Source organism: Canis lupus, chromosome X (genome assembly GCF_003254725.2).
Source record: "Canis lupus dingo isolate Sandy chromosome X, ASM325472v2, whole genome shotgun sequence".
Taxonomy (NCBI): domain Eukaryota; kingdom Metazoa; phylum Chordata; class Mammalia; order Carnivora; family Canidae; genus Canis; species Canis lupus.
In genome coordinates this window covers 14235638-14254134 of record NC_064281.1, presented here as the reverse complement: position 1 = coordinate 14254134, position 18497 = coordinate 14235638, and the positions used below count along the sequence as shown (strand labels likewise).

General features: G+C 38.0%; 1 protein-coding gene across 1 annotated transcript in view; it reads left to right on the top strand.

Annotated features, from left to right (window-relative positions):
• BEND2 (BEN domain containing 2) overlaps window positions 1-18497 on the top strand; it is a 62052-nt gene that overhangs the window by 33262 nt on the left and 10293 nt on the right. The window contains exons 13-17 of the mRNA XM_025437781.3: window positions 2933-3067; window positions 5602-5802; window positions 7186-7307; window positions 8969-9200; window positions 12114-12317. Of these exons, the coding sequence (XP_025293566.1) occupies window positions 2933-3067; window positions 5602-5802; window positions 7186-7307; window positions 8969-9200; window positions 12114-12317 (894 nt within the window). The remainder of the gene's footprint in view (window positions 1-2932; window positions 3068-5601; window positions 5803-7185; window positions 7308-8968; window positions 9201-12113; window positions 12318-18497) is intronic.

Below are 18497 nucleotides of genomic sequence, written 5' to 3'. Positions count from 1 at the left end.
CTCTTGTTGCCTATTTATAATCATATTGTATGTCATTGCTTCTCTGGCTTGGTCTCTAACCCATTCAAGGGCTAATGTGTTCTCTCTTTTTTAATAATTTTATATTATTTTATGGAAGAGTATATGAGAAATTGGTATTAATTTTTTAAATGTTTGGTAAAACTCTCTAGTAAAATAATCTGGGCCTGATTCTTTTTCAGAAGGCTTTTAATTGCAAATTTAATGGTTATAGGACTATTTAGATATCTGTGTCATCTTGGTTGAGTTTTGGTCTTTGTAATTTTGGAGGAATTGATTCAGCTCTGCTAAGTTATCAGATTTATGAATGTAAAGTGGTTTGTAATATTCCCTATTATCCTTTTGATGGTTGCTGGATAACTTATTTCATTCCTGGTATTAATGATTTGTGTTATCTCTTTTTCTTTTTGTAATTCTTTTTAGAGGTTTATTAGCTTTATTAATCTTTTTGAGGCACCAACCTTTTTGTTTTATTGATTTCCTGTTGTTTCCATATTTTCAGTTTCATTGATTTCTGTTCTTTATTATTTCATGCTTTTTGCTTATATGGGGTTTATTTTACTCTTCTTAGTTCTTGGTATAGGAACTTAAATTATAGATTTAGAACTGTTCTCTTTTCTAATATAAGCATTTAGTGTTGTAAATTTCACTTACAGTACTTCCTTAGTTATACCCCATATATTTTGATGTGTTGTATTTTCATTAAGTCATATGTATTTTTTTTAAGATTTTATTTATTTACTCATGAGAGACACAGGGAGAGAGAGGGGAGAGAGAGAGAGAGAGAGAGAGAGAGAGAGACAGGCAGAGGGAGAAGCAGGCTCCATGCAGGGAGCCCGTTGCGGGACTCGATCCCAGGACTCCAGGATCACGCCCTGAGCTGAAGGCGGCGCTAAACTGCTGAGTCACTCAGGCCGCCCAAGTCGTATGTATTTTATTATTTCTTTGGAAACTTCATCCTGTCATTCTATTATTGATTTCTAATTTGATTCTATTATGGTCAGAAAATAGACCTTTTTTTAAGATTTTATTTATTTATTCATGAGAGATACAGAGAGAGAGAGCGAGGCAGAGACACAGGCAGAGGGAGAAGCAGGCTATATGCAGGGAGCCCGATGTGGGACTCGATCCTGGGTCTCCAGGATCACACCCTGGGCTGAAGGCAGGTGCTAAACTGCTGAGCCACCCAGGCTGCCCAGAAAATAGACTCTATATGATTTCTTTTCTTTCCAATTTGTTGAGATGTTTTTCCTCTGGCCTAGGATGTGGTTTGTCCTGGTGAATGATCCACAGGCATTCGAAAAAAATATGTATTCTGGTTTTGTTGGGTGGAATGTTCTGTAATGAGAATCCTGTTAGTTGATTGTGTTGTTCAGATATTCTGCATCCTTGCTGATTTTTGGTCTGGTTGTTTGATCAGTTTCTGAGATAGGGAGGTATGAGGTCCTCAACTTTAATTATGGATTTGATTATTTCTCCTTTCAACTTTTTCAGTTTTTGCTTAATGTATTTTGAGAATTTGTCATTTGGTGTATTGAGAATCATTGTCTTCCTCAGGGTTGATCTTTTCATCTTTATTTGTTTCTTTGCCCTGAAGTATACTTTATCTGATGTCAACACAGCTACTCTGTTTTTTGGGGGGACTAATGTTTGCATGGTATATGCCTTTTCATCCTTTTACTTTCAATCTACCTATGTGATTGAACTTGTAGAGTTTTTTGTAAACAGCACATAATTGATCTTTTTAAATATACTTTATCACTTGCTGCCATTTAATTGATATAGTTAGGTTACTTACATTTAAGATAATGTAGGCCTAGGCCTAAGTCTACCATTTTATTATATTTCTTTTTGTTCCCTATTTTTCTCATTATTTTTTTAAAGTTTATTTAATTTATTTGTTTAAGTAAACTCTACCCCCAGTATGGGGCTTGAACTTACACCCTGAGATTAAGAGTTTCATGCTCTACTGACTGAGCCGGCCAGGCACTCCCCTACTCATTCTTTTTTTGTTTATCTTTTTTTGCCTTCCTGTGGGTTACCTGAACATTTTCTAGCGTTCCGTCTTGATTTATTTATGTTTTTGAGTACATTGCTTTGTATGGTTTTCCTAGTGGTCACTCTGGATATGGTTATATATGTATGTGTCTTATCACAGATTACTGGTATCAGCATTTTACCACTTGGAATGAAGTGTTGAAACTTTAATTCCACTTAGTTTCCTTTGCCCTCCTCACTTTTAATATATTGTCTTGGATATCAGATGGTGTTTTCATTTTTGTTTCAGTCATCACATATGATTTATAAAACTCATGATTGTATGATTGTATTATATTCATCCATATTTCTGCCTCTTCTGTTCTTTCTTTCTTTTTATTATTGAATAGTAGTCTGTGGTATTGGATTTACCACGGTTTGTTTAACCACTCAACAGTTGAAGGACATCTGGGGTTGTTCACCATTTTGGCTGCTATGAATAAAGCTAAGAACACTTAGCTTTATTGTGCAGGTTTTTGTGTCATGTCATGGGCTTTTATTTCTCTGGGATAAATGCCCAAGAGTGAAATTGCTGTGTCATGTGATAATTGAAGATTTAGTTTTATAAGGAGCTGCCAGACTATTTTCCAGTGTAGCTGTTTGATTTTTTATTGAACAAATGATCAAGTTTCTCTTCACGCATACTTCTTCTGCTCTTTCTGTTGCTTTCTTTTCCTTCCTGATGCTCCAAGATTCCTTCTGTCATCATAACCTTTCTGTTTGATGATCTTCCTTTAGCCACTCTTTCTTAAGAGTAGGTCTGTTAGTGACAAATGCTTTTAGTTTTCCTTGTCTGAGAATATGTTTATTTCACCTTCACACTTGAAGGATAGTTTGCTGGATAGTGAATTTGCAGTTGAGAGTCCTTTTCTTTCAGCACTCTTACCTATAGAAATATTGGTAAGAGCAGAAAGCGGCACGGAAAACGAAACAATGAATTACCCAGTTGTGTTGGAAAATGACAACAGCCAAGATTCTATCTCATCATCTTGCTGCCCTCCTTCCAGTTTTGGTGAGTGCGAAATGACACATATTACAAGTAGCACCATTTAACCTATATTCTTCAACACTCTTGATACAGGCTAATGGAAGCTTTTTATTTCCTATTTTAAGGGTTGGGTTTAGGTTATATTAATCATAATGGCTGACATTTATTGAGTGTGTATTATGTACAAGGCACTGTGTTAATCAATGACAGGTCTCTTCTCTATTAATATTCAGATGAGTCCATATGTAGGTATTTTTATTACCCCCATTCTCAAAGTCGCAGAGCTGGTGAGTGGAAGTTCTGGAAATCTCAGTCCTCTGTGACTTTTTTTTTTAAAGATTTTATTTATTTATTCATGAGAATCACACAGAGAGAGGCAGAGACATAGGCAGAGAGAGAAGCAGAGGGAGAAAGCAGGCTTCCCGCGGGGAGCCTGGTGTGGAACTTGATCCCAGCACCCTGGGATCACCCGGGATCATGACCTGAGCCAAAGGCAGACACTCAACCACTGAGCCACCGAGGCATCCCTGTCCTCTGTGACTTAAAGCTCATGTTTCTAAACAGTCTCCCGTATTGCCTGCCAAGACACAGTGGCAGAAATGAGGTGACCCTAAGTTCTGTGCTTTCTAAGGGCAAGCCTTCCTAATCTTTTATAGTTCCTTTGTGTCTCTACCTCTAAGTAGCTAATCTCTTATTAATATTCTAGCACAGGGCTCAGCAAACTTGTTCTGTAAAGGGACTAGATAGTAACTATTTTAGGCTCTGTGGGCCATCTGGTGTGTGTCACCACGACTCAAGTCTGCTGCTGTAGCATGAAAGCAGCCACAGATGTAGGTAGATGAATGGGTGTGGCTGTGTGCCAGTACAACTTGATTTATAAAAACTGGCGTTGGGATCGGCCTGGGGACTGGAGTTTGCTGACTCCCGTCCTAGAGGAGATGCTTTTCTTTTCAAGCATTCCATTAGCCAAACTGGAAGAAACTTCAAACATTGTGTTCTTTGTTACTACATGGGCACTGTGACATGCTCTTGTTCAAAGTATGCACTGGTGAAAGCTTCCTGAAGGGCAATTTGTACAGAAATCCGTAAAAGTATTTGTGCTGCCTAACTCAGGAATCCCACTAATATCTGAAGATTTAATTAATACAAAAGATTTTTATTTAAATTTTGGTACAGGTATGTTCTTTACACAATCATAAAATATTGGAAACTGCCAAATACACAACCATAGGGAATTTGTTCAGTAACTCCTGGGATACCCATGATGTATAAAGCAGTAAAGCATAATGGGGAAGAGCATGGGCTCCTGAGTCCCACTGTCAGGATTCACATCTCAGCTCTGTGTTTTACTGACCATGTGATCTTCAGCTACAGAAAGTTGACTTTCTGTTACACACATTTTTTTTTTTTAGATTTTATTTATTTATTCATGAGAGAGAGAGAGAGAGAGAGAGGCAGAGACACAGGCAGAGGGAGAAGCAGGCTCCATGCAGGGAGCCCGATGTGGGACTTGATTCCAGGATTCCAGGATCATGCTCTGAGCTGTAGGCAGACGCTTAACCGCTGAGCCACCCAGGCATCCCTGTTACACACTTTTTTTAAAAAGCATCAAAACCTCATTGCTTTTCTAACCTAAGTGTTAGTTTTTTTCCTCTGTGAAGTGACAAAAATCATGGTACCTATTGCATAGAATTGGGAGGATCAAATGGAATAATTCATTTAAAGCTCTTAACACAATGCTCAGAACCTAAGTACAACATAAATGTCACCTGTCAGGCAAATCATGAAGATAGGAATGCTGACTTGAAAAGGAACTAAAGAAAATGGAGAAATGCTCAAAATAGAATGGTAACTGAAAAAGCAGGATTCAGACTATATATAAAGCATGATTTCAATTTTGTGATTTAAAAAAATAGCAAGAATGGAAGGCACCACCAGATTAATGGTTCAGAGCACTTGGCTGATAATATACAGACATTTAAGAACTGGCTCGGTGATCTTGTTCAAATGCTTTACTTTCTGTGGGCCTGTTTCCTCTTCAAAGTGGGAATAAGTTGGTAGGATGATGAAATCGAGTTTTTAGATGCAAAACATTTAGCATAGTGCCTGATATATAGTAGTTACTCAATAAATGGTAGCTGTTTTACAATATCCTTCATTATGGCCACCCATACTTTCCAGATTATCTTCAGGGAACATATACTCACTCAATAATATAGCTCTGAGTGTGCTTTTAGACTGTAAAAAGGGAGCAGTGCGATCTCAGAGCAGCATGTTTACATATGCATCTTTGGCCTAAGAATTGAATTTATTCAAGATAATGAAACGGTTATTTCAAGTACAGAAAATTCAAGACTAGCAAAGGTGAAAAATGCTAATTAGAGTTATACAGATGGCATCAAAGAGACTCATTTAAGGAAGAGATAGGTATAGAAAAAAAATTCATCCAAGTAGAAATTAGCAAATTAGAAATCAATTAGTTTAATTTTCTTGGGTTCTTTCATGGTAGCCTTGCCTGAGAAAACAAAAGATTTTACTTTTTCCCCGTGTATTAAAAGGATATCTTGGTGATCCCAGAAGGAATGTCAGGGTGCTTGATACTCATTTGGCGACTGCACAAAAGAAGACCCATCCTAGGCACGCAGCCCGCTACTTGGTTCCTATTTTGTTCTCTAAGGAAATTCTGATGCACGGCTGGGTAGGTGTCAATTCCCAAGGCCGTCAACCCCTAGATCCGAACAAAATGGCTGCAATAAGAGGTATGTAAAGTCATTACGGAATCTTGTTTTTATCATCATTTGGTCATCTGATGAATGTTATTGGTAGTTTAAGAGACAATGATGGAGTCTGGATAAATCTTAGAACTAACTGTTTTTCACCTGTCTGACCCTGATTTTACAATTTAATATTATGTAATGGGTAATAACTTGTAAAGAATAAAACTTGTCCATAGACTAATGGTAAAAGACAAGCTTTATTGATTATAGCTGCTTATGGCTAGAACTAAGTCAGTTCTTCAGTGCTGAAGCTTGGTACTAAAAATAAGGAAAACCCTAAAAACACAGGAGAATAAATTGTACTTCAGTGCTAGTAACATGCAACACAGAATTAGAGTGTCATCATTAACACATCTTAGCCTTCTGTCCAGCGATTTGGATGAAGGTTGTGGAACACATAGGCACTGAGACCACAACAAATAAGTATTTCTGCCCTCAAGGAGTTCACAGTCTAGAAAGGGACCATTGAAGGAAACTGATCAATCCCAAACCAGGGTGGGAATGTTGGAGAAGCTCAGAGAGCAGAGAACTATTTTGAGGGCATTAGGGAAGGCTTATTAAGGACAAAACATTTGAGCTGGATTTGGAAGGATTCAGTCCTTAGCTAGATGAATAGGAAGGGTATTCTAGGCAGAAGGAATAGCTCATGGGGAAGGTAGACATGTAGTGTGCACAAATCAATACACCACAGTGTAATAATGTTGGCAGTGACACTCTTTTCTGTTTACAGTTTTCTTTGTTAGTTTTAGCTTATTCATAGGGTTATTCAATGGCATTATCCCCCAGAAATAGTTGCCTTTCCATTACACATTTTTTAAAAAAGCACCACAACCTCATTGCTTCTTGCCTTTTGGCTAAGTTATAGTATCTGTTCTTATCAGTTTATTTTTTATTTTTTTAAAGATTTATTTATTATTCATGATAGACACACACACACACACACACACAGAGAGAGAGAGAGAGAGAGGCAGAGACACAGGAGGAGGGAGAAGCAGGCTCCATGCTGGGAGCCTGATGTGGGACTCGATCCCGGGACTCCAGGATCGCGCCCTGGGCCAAAGGCAGGCACCAAACCGCTGAGCCACCTAGGGATCCCCCCAGCTTTTTTTTGTTCTTATCAGTTTAATAAAAGCACCAAAACTTCATTAGTGGCTCCTTACGTCAATGTTGTATAGGGCACTTGCACATTAGAAGAAGTGAGATATTTAGCAAAGCATCTTCTTTGGGTGGGATTTCTGAACTCTCAGAAAGAGAGAACAGTAATTCCAAATAGAAAATTTTAGTATTTGAAATAAAATAATGTTGTCAATTCTTTGGGTTTTGGTTTCTTAAAAAATCATCATGAATACTTCCTGCTCTTTGCAGAATATCTGGCGACAATTTTTCCCAACCATGATTTGCGTGAACGTGGAAGAGACTGGAAAACCTGTATTGCCGACATCAATTCTATGATCTACTGTTCATATTCTGAAGCCAACACAATACCAGTAAGTTACTTTTTATTTCAAGGTGGTCACTGCTGTGGAAGTGCATACTGTATCCAGTTCCCAAATGGAGCGCCTTATACACAGGATCTTTAGGCCATGTGCTCAAAATCTTGTTTATTTAATTTAGGGGCAATGTATGGTCTCTGCCTGTTTATTTCACTCTTTGATATTTATGCTTCATGCAAATATCCTAAGGAGAAAATAAATCAGATGGAGTGTTTCAGTCAGTATATTTGAAGCCACGGGGGTAGACCGGGAAAAGGTTTCAGGTGCAAAGATACTTGGCAAATCTTTCTCAGTATCCCGCTGATACCACGAAGGGCCGACTGTGGTACAGGAGCAAAGGAAGGTGCTTCAGTACTTGTTTGCTTGGAAATGTTGGAAATCACGCTGGCCATGAGGCTCAGCTAGCACAGATATTTTATACTTTCTATAGTTACATGGTAAACAGTAGCCTGTCTTTTCTCGCATCTCTTCGGTCTTGAAAGTGCATTAGAGGTTTTTTAACACGAATGGGCCAGCAGGGGAGGGCGTCATGTCTGTTGCCTTCTCCTGTTGAAGCGTTTAACTTAACAATTTCTCATTTCTACCCACCTCTCTAAAAACCTCATGTTATTCACGCCATGTCTAGTCAGTCCCGCGTCTCTGGAGTAAGTTTATGGAAACTATTTGCCAAGAATATTTGTAGCTGAGCTTATGTTTTCCTGGTGAACGGCTTGATTTCAGCGATAGCTCAAGCACCATCTGTCTGAAACCAAATCTGCTTATTTTTCACATTCCCTTTTATATCCTACAAAAATTGCACCCTAAACATTTGAATGTAAAATTATGACACTGCCTGGAAAATGGTAATTTGCATATTTGCTTAGGCGTCAGAAGAGAAGCAGCATCTGCCAAACGCCTGCTGTGTACTTGACTAGGAGAGGGCTGGGTCTTTGCCACTCAAAGTGGGTCCGCGGACCAGCAACCGCAGCAGCACCACAGGAAAGCTTGTGAGAAATGCAGAGTCTAGAGTTCCACACGAGACTCACTGAGGCAGAATATAGAATATGCATTTTAGCAAGATCCCCAGGTGATTGCTGTGCACATAGCAGTTTGAGAAGCCCTGACCTAGAACAGTGGTTGCCAACCCTGGGTATATATTAGAATCATGTGAGATACTTTTAAAGAAAGTAATTAATGCCTGAGCTCTCCTACTCCTTCCACCAAATATTCTGGTTGAATATGCTAAGAAAGTGGGTCTTAAGCACAGCTTTAAAAAAAAAAAAATCCAAGTCTTTGGAGATCCTTAGAGGCTGTAGCCCCTGGGGAAAGAGAAAACAAAAACATTTTAAAGAAAACCTCAAAGTTGTCATCTCCGAGAAACTCCTTTATTCATTATTCATGATCTGTTCACTAAGCACTTATTTTGTGCCAGCAATTATCATTAGACAAAGCTGCCGAGCCCTCCAAGCAGCAGCCCATCATGGCAGCTTGAGGAGCAAGACGCACCTCTGCTTCTTTCATCACGGGGCACTGTCTTTGCAGGCTTTTGCTGCAATACAGAGCAATGCAGAGACAGTTGCTTCCCTACCAACCTGGAGGGCCCTGTTAGATGATGGAGCATGTCCATATTTTCTCACTGAGGGGACTTTGTTTACAGATACAGTATTGTGTTTCAGCAGACAACTGGTGGCAATAAGAAACCCTGTACCAATCCTGACGCACAAAGTTTTGCAGATCTGAATGGTAGAAGGGATGGTGAAGGCAGTAAAAGCAGTTTCCAGTTCTTTCCACAAACCGCTGCCTCAGAGACAAGAGAAAATGGGGATTCTCAGCAGAACAGCAGTGCTTGCCCTCAAGGAATTAGAGAACCTTCCACTGATAACTTAGTGGTATCTCATGAAACATTGGGTGAGTTGTTAAAATAAGTTCTCTTGATGATAAATGTTGAATATGGGTGATGCATTTATCGGGCTCATTGTCCTGTTCTGCCTACATGTATCTTTGAAATTTTGCATAATGAGAAATCTAAACAACTTAGTTTCTTATATTAATGAGTTAATGAAGTATAGATACCTAGTTCTGGGACTGGTAGTTTTGGTTTTTTTTTTTTGAGGATTTATTTGTGAGAGAGAGCACACACGTACAGCGGGAGGGAGAGAGGCAGAGGGAGAGAGAATCCTCAAGCTGACTCCGTGCTGAGCGAGGGGCCCAATGCGGGGCTCAATCCCATGACCCTGAGATGATGATCTGAACCGAAACCAAGAGTCAGACACTTAACGGACTGCACCACCCAGGTGCCCTGAGACTGATAGTTTTTGACATTAAGCTAAATCTGTTATTTTTCCTTCGGAAAGCAGTTATCGGTCGTTTCCCTCAACCAGTGTGAACTCTCAGGTTAGGCATGAGAAGGGGCTACAGCTGGATAAGCCAGAACCAATTTAGGGTCTTGCTCTCTCTGTGCCCAGCACTTGGCAGGTGCTCCTTAAAGGGTTTTTGTATGAATTAATGAATCCCGTTCCTTAGAACATTTTTCCCCCACTGCTAGCTGTCTGCTAGAGGCACATCCTCCTTCATTTGTGCCAAGTGACAGTGAGTTCTGTAGGTGACTATGCCACCTGCCACTTGTGCTTCCCAACGCCTCCTCCTCAGTATGCTGGGGTTTTGTGGCACCTGAGGTAGCAAAACGACTTTCTGTCTCTCCCTTGCCCCCATGTCAGCTCTAAGTAGAATATTATCTGTGAGCCTGTTCAAACAAAATTATTTATCTTTATATTTTTTCCATAATAAAAGTAATATTACCACTGTATTTGTTCAGGTTGTATGCCATAGAAACAAAATCTGGCCCAATTAAACCATAACAATAATCAGTGGACATATAGCTCCTAGATTTAAAGAAAGCGAAGAACAAACCAAGCCACAGGCAGAAGCCAAACCACCGATCCCAAGATTGTGGCATCTGGGGGCCATCTCAAGTCTGTGGGGCTCTGTTGGCGTCTTCCATGATCTCTAGGTTCTGGTTTCCTCTCATCACTGTTCAGATTCCTAGGAGAAAAGAATCTGATTTGGAGCGCTTAGGTCACAGGTCTAGAACCAGGGGATGGGGCCAACTAAGGGAATTCTGAGCCAGACAGCTGCCCGGTTTGTGTAGAGTCTATTATACCATTTTATTTTGAAAAAGTGGAAAATATTCAGGGAAGAAAAGCTCCCACAATCAAGATACCATAAAAAACGATTGTGCACATTTTAAGTTTCTTCTAGTCTTTTTCTTACCTTTTAAAACATTATGGTCTCTCTACACACTCTTCTTTTTAAACATGATATGTGTATGTTTTTCCTCAAGAATCTCCATTATTTATGACCATTGCTTTTAACAGGTCTATAATATTCCATTGAGTAAGTATATCCTAATTTATTTAACTACCTTCCTTTTTTATTTTTGAGGATTTTTGGGAGGGTATTATCAGTCATACAGAGCATGCTGCCAAAAAATCCATTTGTATAGCTTTGTACATATTTTGGGTTCTTTTCTTTTTTTAAGATTTATTTATTTATTTTAGAGAGAGAAGAGTACATGTGCGTGAGTCAACAGGGGGAGGGGGAAGGGCAGAGGGAGGGAGATTCTCCAGCAGAGTCCCCAGTGAGCATGGAGCCTGATGTGGGCCTCGATCTCTTGATATTGAGATCATGACCTGAGCTTGAAATCAGGAGTTGGACACATAGCTGACTGAACCACCCAGGTACCCCTTGGATTCTTACGTTAGGTTCTCAGAATTCAAATTACCAAGTTAAAGAATATTAATCTTTTTTTCTGACCTGGATAAATATTGCTAGGTTAATCTCTCAGAGCGAAGTCTTTGGACCCACTAAGTGAACTTTTAAATAATTCAATGTCTCTTGGTAAATGTTGGATCTGGAGGATTCAGTAATCAATATGGTCACCCATTAAATGATGAATGTTCCAAGATGAAACATTGCTTAATGACTTGTAAGAATCATATTGTATTTCTGAAACATACTTTCTCCAACAAGTAATTCTACATTGCATGTAAAATAGAATATTTTTAAGTGTGGTTAATTTGAATCACTAGGACTGAGGATGATTAAGTTGTAGAGTTGAAGAATGAGAATAGACTTAAAAAAATTTTTTTTAAAGATTTATTCATTTATGATAGACCTAGAGTGTGAGAGAGAGGCAGAGACACAGGAGGAGGGAGAAGCAGGCTCCATGCCGGGAGCCTGACATGGGCCTTGATCCCGGGACTCCAGGATCGCGCCCTGGGCCAAAGGCAGGCGCTAAACCGCTGAGCCACCCAGGGATCCCCTAAAATTTATTTTTCAGTTCAAATAAGTTATCTAAAATATGATAGCTGAGTTTGCTGATTCTTAAATGATAACTTTAACACCCAATAGAAAGCCTACACTTAAAAAATTATAAATATTTCCATAAGAATCTTGTTGTTGTTGTTGTTGTTTTTTTTTTGAAAAAGCCTTTCTTATAAAGAGGACAACAGTGCATTGAAATTACTTAGAATTCGTTCCTAAATGTAATGTTAAAACTGATTCTATCCGGAAAGGTAACAGAACACTGAATGGTTCTCCTGAACAATCAGAGCATGTATAATCACATCAGTAGTAATTCCTGTTTCATTTCTCATGCTGTGTCATGATACGCTAAAAACTTAAGGGTTTAATTTTTTAACTTCTCAAATTCTTCTCAAAGCCTAGAAATTCAGAAGAATCAACCTTTCTGTTAAAGGCTTTTAAAAAACCTTGCGCCTAACATCTGCCATGAAAACTGACATCTTTCTCTTTTGCTTCTAGAATATCTTGGAAATCCAGATAGAAATGTACGGTTGCCACATTCAATGCTGGATATAGCCAAAAGGAAGTCTCGCCCAGAGCTGGCAGCCAGATACCTTATTCGCAATCTGTTCCCAGAGAAAGTCTTGGTAAAAAGTAACGTCTATGGCAACCTGGGCCATGGCATGCGTGCCCTTAACCCCAATAGGATCAGCGCTCTTCGAGGTTGGTTATGTGTTGAGTATGTGAGAATAATGAAAAGCAAATTACATTACAGAAGGGCAGAAATGACAATCCATGGGGTTTGTGTGTGTTCTAAGGAGAGATGGAGCTCTTACTAACTCTGTCCTGCAGGGATAACAAGGAACTGTTTCATGAATTGTGTTTCTTCTGCATTTGGCTTCTCCAGGCTAATTGCTCTGTCTTGCCAGGTGTATGGAAACTCAAACACCTTTGTTTACTGAGGATCAGGGTCGAAGCTGCTGGGCTTTGTCAGTTTGCCAAAGTGTCAACAATACACAGCAGGTTAATTTGCTAGATTTTTCTCGTGCATGTGAGCAAGGTGCTGTCTTTATCTGTGATGTCTATAGATCAAGTAATAACAGCTTCCAAAGGTAATTCTGTGAAAATTTAAATTTGGACAAAGCAGGGAGCCGAATATTTCTTACTTGTGTCACTGGCCCCCAGCAAAGAGAGAGTTCTGAGCCCCACCCAGACTGATCTTAGTTGGTTCTTCTTTGGTTCATGCCTTCATATCACACATACCCAGCAAATTGGAAGACTTTGTTTCAGACTAAAGAAGCCTTTTCTGTAAGCATTTGCTATCTAATCCACTTTTTTTCAAACTTGTGTAGTTTTTTTACTGCAACTCATAGTAAAAAATACGGTTCATGTTGTGACTCAGTACATGTGTGCCTGAGTTTAAAAATGCAAGCAAAAGCTTCACCAACAATCCTTATTATTTCTATGAGACTTACATTCCAGTGGTTTCTATTCTATTATATTTTTTTAAAGTGCTGCCATCACCGATATCATGATCTAGTAATTGGTCACAGTTTGCAATTTGGACATCACCGAGCTAATCCACTCAGCAAAAAACCAAAACCGAATTCTTCTTAGATTATGGTAAAAAAAGAACACAGACTTTGTAACCACGTTGGAAATGAAGGTGTTTATAGAAGAAACATTATCTTTCTAATTACAAAATATTTTGAGAGATTTAACTTTTTTTTAAAGATTTTATTGATTTATTCATGAGAGACACACAGAGAGAGAGAGAGAGAGAGAGGCAGAGACACAAGCAGAGGGAGAAGTAGGCTCCTCACAGGGAGCCTGACGCGGGATTTGTTCCCCGGATCGGGATCACACCCTGAGCCAAAGGCAGATGCTCAACTGCTGAGCCACCCAGGAATTCCAGATTTATTTAATTTTTAGAGAGAAAGAGGGAGAGAGAGAGAGTGTGTGCATGCACATATGCAATGAGGAAGGAGGTAGGGGCAGAAGGAGAGGGAGAAGGAGAGAAGCAGACTCCCCACTGAGGGTGGAGCCCAATACAGGGTTCCCATGTTATCATCCTGAAATCAGGACCTGAGCCAAAAACAAGAGCTGCGTCCTTAACCGTCTGAGCCACCCAGGCACCCCAATGTAATCATAAAAAATTTTTAAGTGAGGGAGAAAAGGTGACTTTTATATTTCTTTAAATATCTGGAATATATTAGTTCCTTAAAAGTGGACTAAAGATATTACTCTATGCATTTCATTTTGTTTTATCCCATATTGAATTATATTACAAATCGAGAAAATGTCTTTTGTAGTAAAAAATATTCAGTACGAGTTTGACACACTGTACACATGGGGCATATTTTAACACATTTCCCATAAGACTCAAAGTTCTATTCCTGTGTAGAAGGGCAGCCGTGTGTGTTATTTCAGCAGAGAGAATGCAGTCGAATCATCATTGTCCTAGGGGTGTGGGCAGAGCCAGGCCCAAGGAGGAGAATCCGACCAGAAAACATTTTTTACTTTAATATAAGGATAAAATGGACTTGGAAAATGAAGAGTCAGAACAAAAGCTGAGTGGCTGGAGATGAGAGGTGATTCCTGCACTCATAGACGGACTGGACTTTATGGCTTCTAACATAATTTCTTTAGAAGTATTGGTACAGTATAATTTAAAACACAAAAATGTATAGAAAATGATATAGTAATGTAATAAGCACCTGTCAATCCAGTACAGATACAGATATTTTGCTTTTTGTGCTGCAGGTTTTTGTTTTTTTTTTTAATAATAAAGCATTACTGGGCAGCCTGGGTGGCTCAGCGGTTTAGCGCTGCCTTCAGTCCCGGGTGTGATCATGGAGACCCAGGATCGAGTCCCATGTCAGGCTCCCTGCAGGGAGCCTGCTTCTCCCTCTGCCTGTGTCTCTGCCTCTCTCTCTCTCTCCTCTCTGTATTCTCATGAATAAATAAATAAAATCTTTAAAAAAAAATAAAGCATTACTAATATAATTAAAACTCCATGCCATCATCCCTTTCCCCTTTTTCCCCCCAAATAACCACAATCTTGGAGTTAGATGTATCATACCCACACATATTTAGACTTTTGCTATGTTGATAGGTCCATAAATAATATATAATATCATTCTATAGTTGTTTTAATATATGTAAATGTGGATATATAGTATGTATCCTTTTGCAAATTTTTATCACTCAACATTATGTTGTTGAGATCTAGTTCATGCATTTTAACTGCTGATTGGTATCCCACTGACTGAGCAAGCCAGTTCATTCTTCTATTCTTATATAATTTCTTATTCTAAGATTTTATTATTTGGGAGGAACTCTTATGGAAATTAGTAGTCAAAAGTAAATATGCCTACTAGCCAAAGGTATTGATTTCACAGAAGAAACTATTATTTGAAGCTCTCTGATGAGATTTCAGTATCACTTAAAGGCTCTTTAGAGAATGGTTTACATGGAGAAAGTTAGTGGGCTACAGATTTGCAATCAGTGAACAACTCTTACTCCTATATCTTCCCATCCATCTCTGCATATTACAGAATTGTGAAATCTTAGCAATAGGAAGTATGTTATACAACCTCTAGTACAGCTTTTCCCCCAGAGCAGGAATTTGATCTCAGCTTTGACATATAGTTGCCTCCTCTCAGCTTGAATGCTTCCATTAATGGCAATCCACTACATATTTTAAAAATTTGTTTGTATTTCTTTAAGTTTTTATTTAAATTCCAGTTAGTTAAATACAGTGTAATATTAATTTCAGGTGTACAATATAGTGATTCAACACTTACATACACTACCTGTTGCTCTTCACAAGTGTGCTTCTTCATCCCCATCACCTATTTCAGCCATTCCCCCCCCCACACACACACACCTCCTCTTTGGTAGCCTTTAGTTCTCTATAGATAAGAGTCTGTTTCTCAGTTTGCCTCTCTGTTTTTCCTCTGCTTATTATTTTGTTTATTACATTCCACTTATGAGTGAAATCATATGGTATTTGTCCTTGGACTGATTTATTTTGCTTAGTATAATACTTTCTAGTTCTATTCATGTCCTTGCAAATGACAAGATTTCATTCTTTTTGATGGCCAAGTGATATTCCGATATATCTCACCACTTCTTTGTCCATTCATCAGTTGATGGACAGGTGGGCCAGTTCCATAATTTGAGTATTATAGATAATACTGCTGTAAACATTGGGATGCGTGTACCCCTTAGAATTAGTATTTTTGTATTCTTTGGGTAAACAGTCAGTAGTGCAATTGCTCATCATAGGGTAGTTCTATTTTTAACATTTTTTAAAAACTTTTTGAGGAAACTCCATATCGGCTTCCGTGGTGCTTCACCAGTTTGCATTTCCACTGGTGGTGCAGGAAGGTTTCCCTTTCTTTGCATCCTCGCCAACACATGTTTTTTTCTTGTGTTGTTGATTTTAACCATTCTGACAGGTGTGAAGTGATACGTCATTGTAGTTTTGATTTGAATTTTCCTGATAGTGAAGTTGAGCATCTTTTCATGTGTCTGTTGGCCATCTGGATGTCTTCTTTGGAGAAATGTCTGCTCACGTGCTCTGTCCATTTTTTAAATGGATTATTCATTTTTTGGGTGTTGGGTTTTATAAGTTCTTTAGATATTTTGGATATTAACCCTTTATCAGATATGTCATTTGCAAATACCTTCTCCCATTTCATAGGTAGTCTTTTAGTTTTGTTGATTGTTTCCTTAAGGAAGTCCCAATAGTTAATTTTTACTTTTGTTTCCCTTGCTTCAGGAGACCTATCTAAAAAAAGCGACTATGGCTGAAGTTAAAGAGGTTGCTCCTGTGTTCTCCTTTAGGATTTTTATGGTTTCATGTCTCACACTTAGGTCTTTAATCCATTTTGAATTTATTTTTGTGTAAGAAAGTGGCCCAGTTTCATTCTTCTTCATGTAGCTGACCAGTTTTCCCAACACTATTTGTTGAAGAGATTTTTGCCATTATATATTTTCCTCCTTTGCTAAAGATTATTTGACTGTATAAGTATGGGCTTATTTTTGGGTTTTTATATTCTGTTCTATTGATCTATGGGTCTGTTTTTGTGCCAGTACCATACTGTTTTGATCAATGGAGCTTTATAATATATTTTGAACTACAGAATTGTGATGCATTCAGGTTTGTTTTTCTTTTTCAAGGTTGCTTTGGCTATTGGGGTGGTTCCATTTGGCTATTTGTGGTTCCATTCTAAGTTTAGGATTGTTTGTTCTAGCTCTGTGAAAAATACTGTTGGTATTTTGATAGGGATTGCATTAAATGTGTATATTACTTTGGTTACTATAGACATTTTAACAGTATTTGTTCTTCTGATCCATGAGCATGGAATGTCTTTCCATTTCTTTGTGTCCTCTTCAATTTCTTTCATCAGTGTTTTGTAGTTTTCAAGGTACAGATCTTTCACCTCTTTGGTTAGGTTTATTCCTAGGTATCTTATGGTTTTTGGTGCAATTATAAATGGGATTGATTCCTTAATTTCTCCTTCTTTTGCTTCATTATTGATGTATAAACATACAACAGATTTCTGTACGTTGATTTTGTATCCTGCGACTTTACTGAATTCACGCATCAGTTCCAGCAATTTTTTGCTGGAGTCTTTTTGGTTTTCTATCATGTCATCTGCAAATAGTGAAAGTTTTACTTCCTCCTTGATGATTTGGATGCCTTTTATTTCTTTTTGTTGTTCAATTGTTGTGTCTAGGACTTCCAGTACTATGTTAAATAACAGTGGTGAGGGGCACCTGGCTGACTCAGTTGGAAGAGCATGCAACTCTTGATCTTGGGGTCATGAGTTTAAGCCCCACATTGGGTATAGAGATTACTAAAAAAACAAATAAACTTTAAAAAATAACAGTGTTGAGAGTGGACATCCCTCTTTTATTCCTGACTGTAAAGGAAAAGATCTCAGTTGATCCCCATTGAAGATGATATTAGCTGTGGATTTTTCATAGATATTTTAAAATAAAATATTTTAAAATATTTGTAGAATTCACCTGTGAAGCCATCTGGTCCTGGATTTTTGTTTGTTGGGAAATTTTTTATTACTGATAACACATTTTATTACTGATAACAGTAAAAAACGTATTGTTATTGATCTGTTTAAGTTTTCTATTTCTTACTGTTTTGGTTTGGTAGTTTATATATTTCTAGGAATTTATCCATTTCTTTCAGGTTGTCCAATTTGTTGGCATATAGTTTTTCACCATATTTTCTTATGATAGTTTGTATTTCTGTGACGTTGTTATTTCTCCTCGTTTGTGATTTTATTTATTTGAGTCCTTTTTCTTTTTTGATGAGTCTAGCTAGAAGTTTATCAATTTTATTACTTTTTTTCAAAGAATCAGCTCCTGCCTTTATTGATCTATTGTTTTTTTTTAGTTTCTATATAATTTATATTGGCCTAGTATTTACTATTTCCTTCTTTATGTTGGCTTTAGGCTTTCTTTATTGTTTTTTTCCTAGCTCCTTTAGTTGTAGGGTTAGATTGTATATTTGAGACTTTTTTTGCTTCTTGAGGTAGGCCTGTGTTGCTATAAACTTCCCTCTTATAACTACTTTTGCTACATCCCAGAGGTTTTGAATCATGGTGTTTTCATTTTCATTTGTTTCCATGTATTTTAAAAAATTTCTTCTTTGGTTTCCTGGTTGACCCATTCATTCTTTAGTAGCATGTTATTTAATCTCCATGTATTTATGGTTTTTCCAGATTTTTCTTTTTTTTTCTTTTTTTTGTATATTTTTTATTGGAGTTCAATTTGCCAACATATAGTATAACACCCAGTGCTCAGCCCATCAAGTGCCCCCCTCAGTGCCCATCCGTTCTCTTATTAATATGGTGTATCACATTGATTTATTTG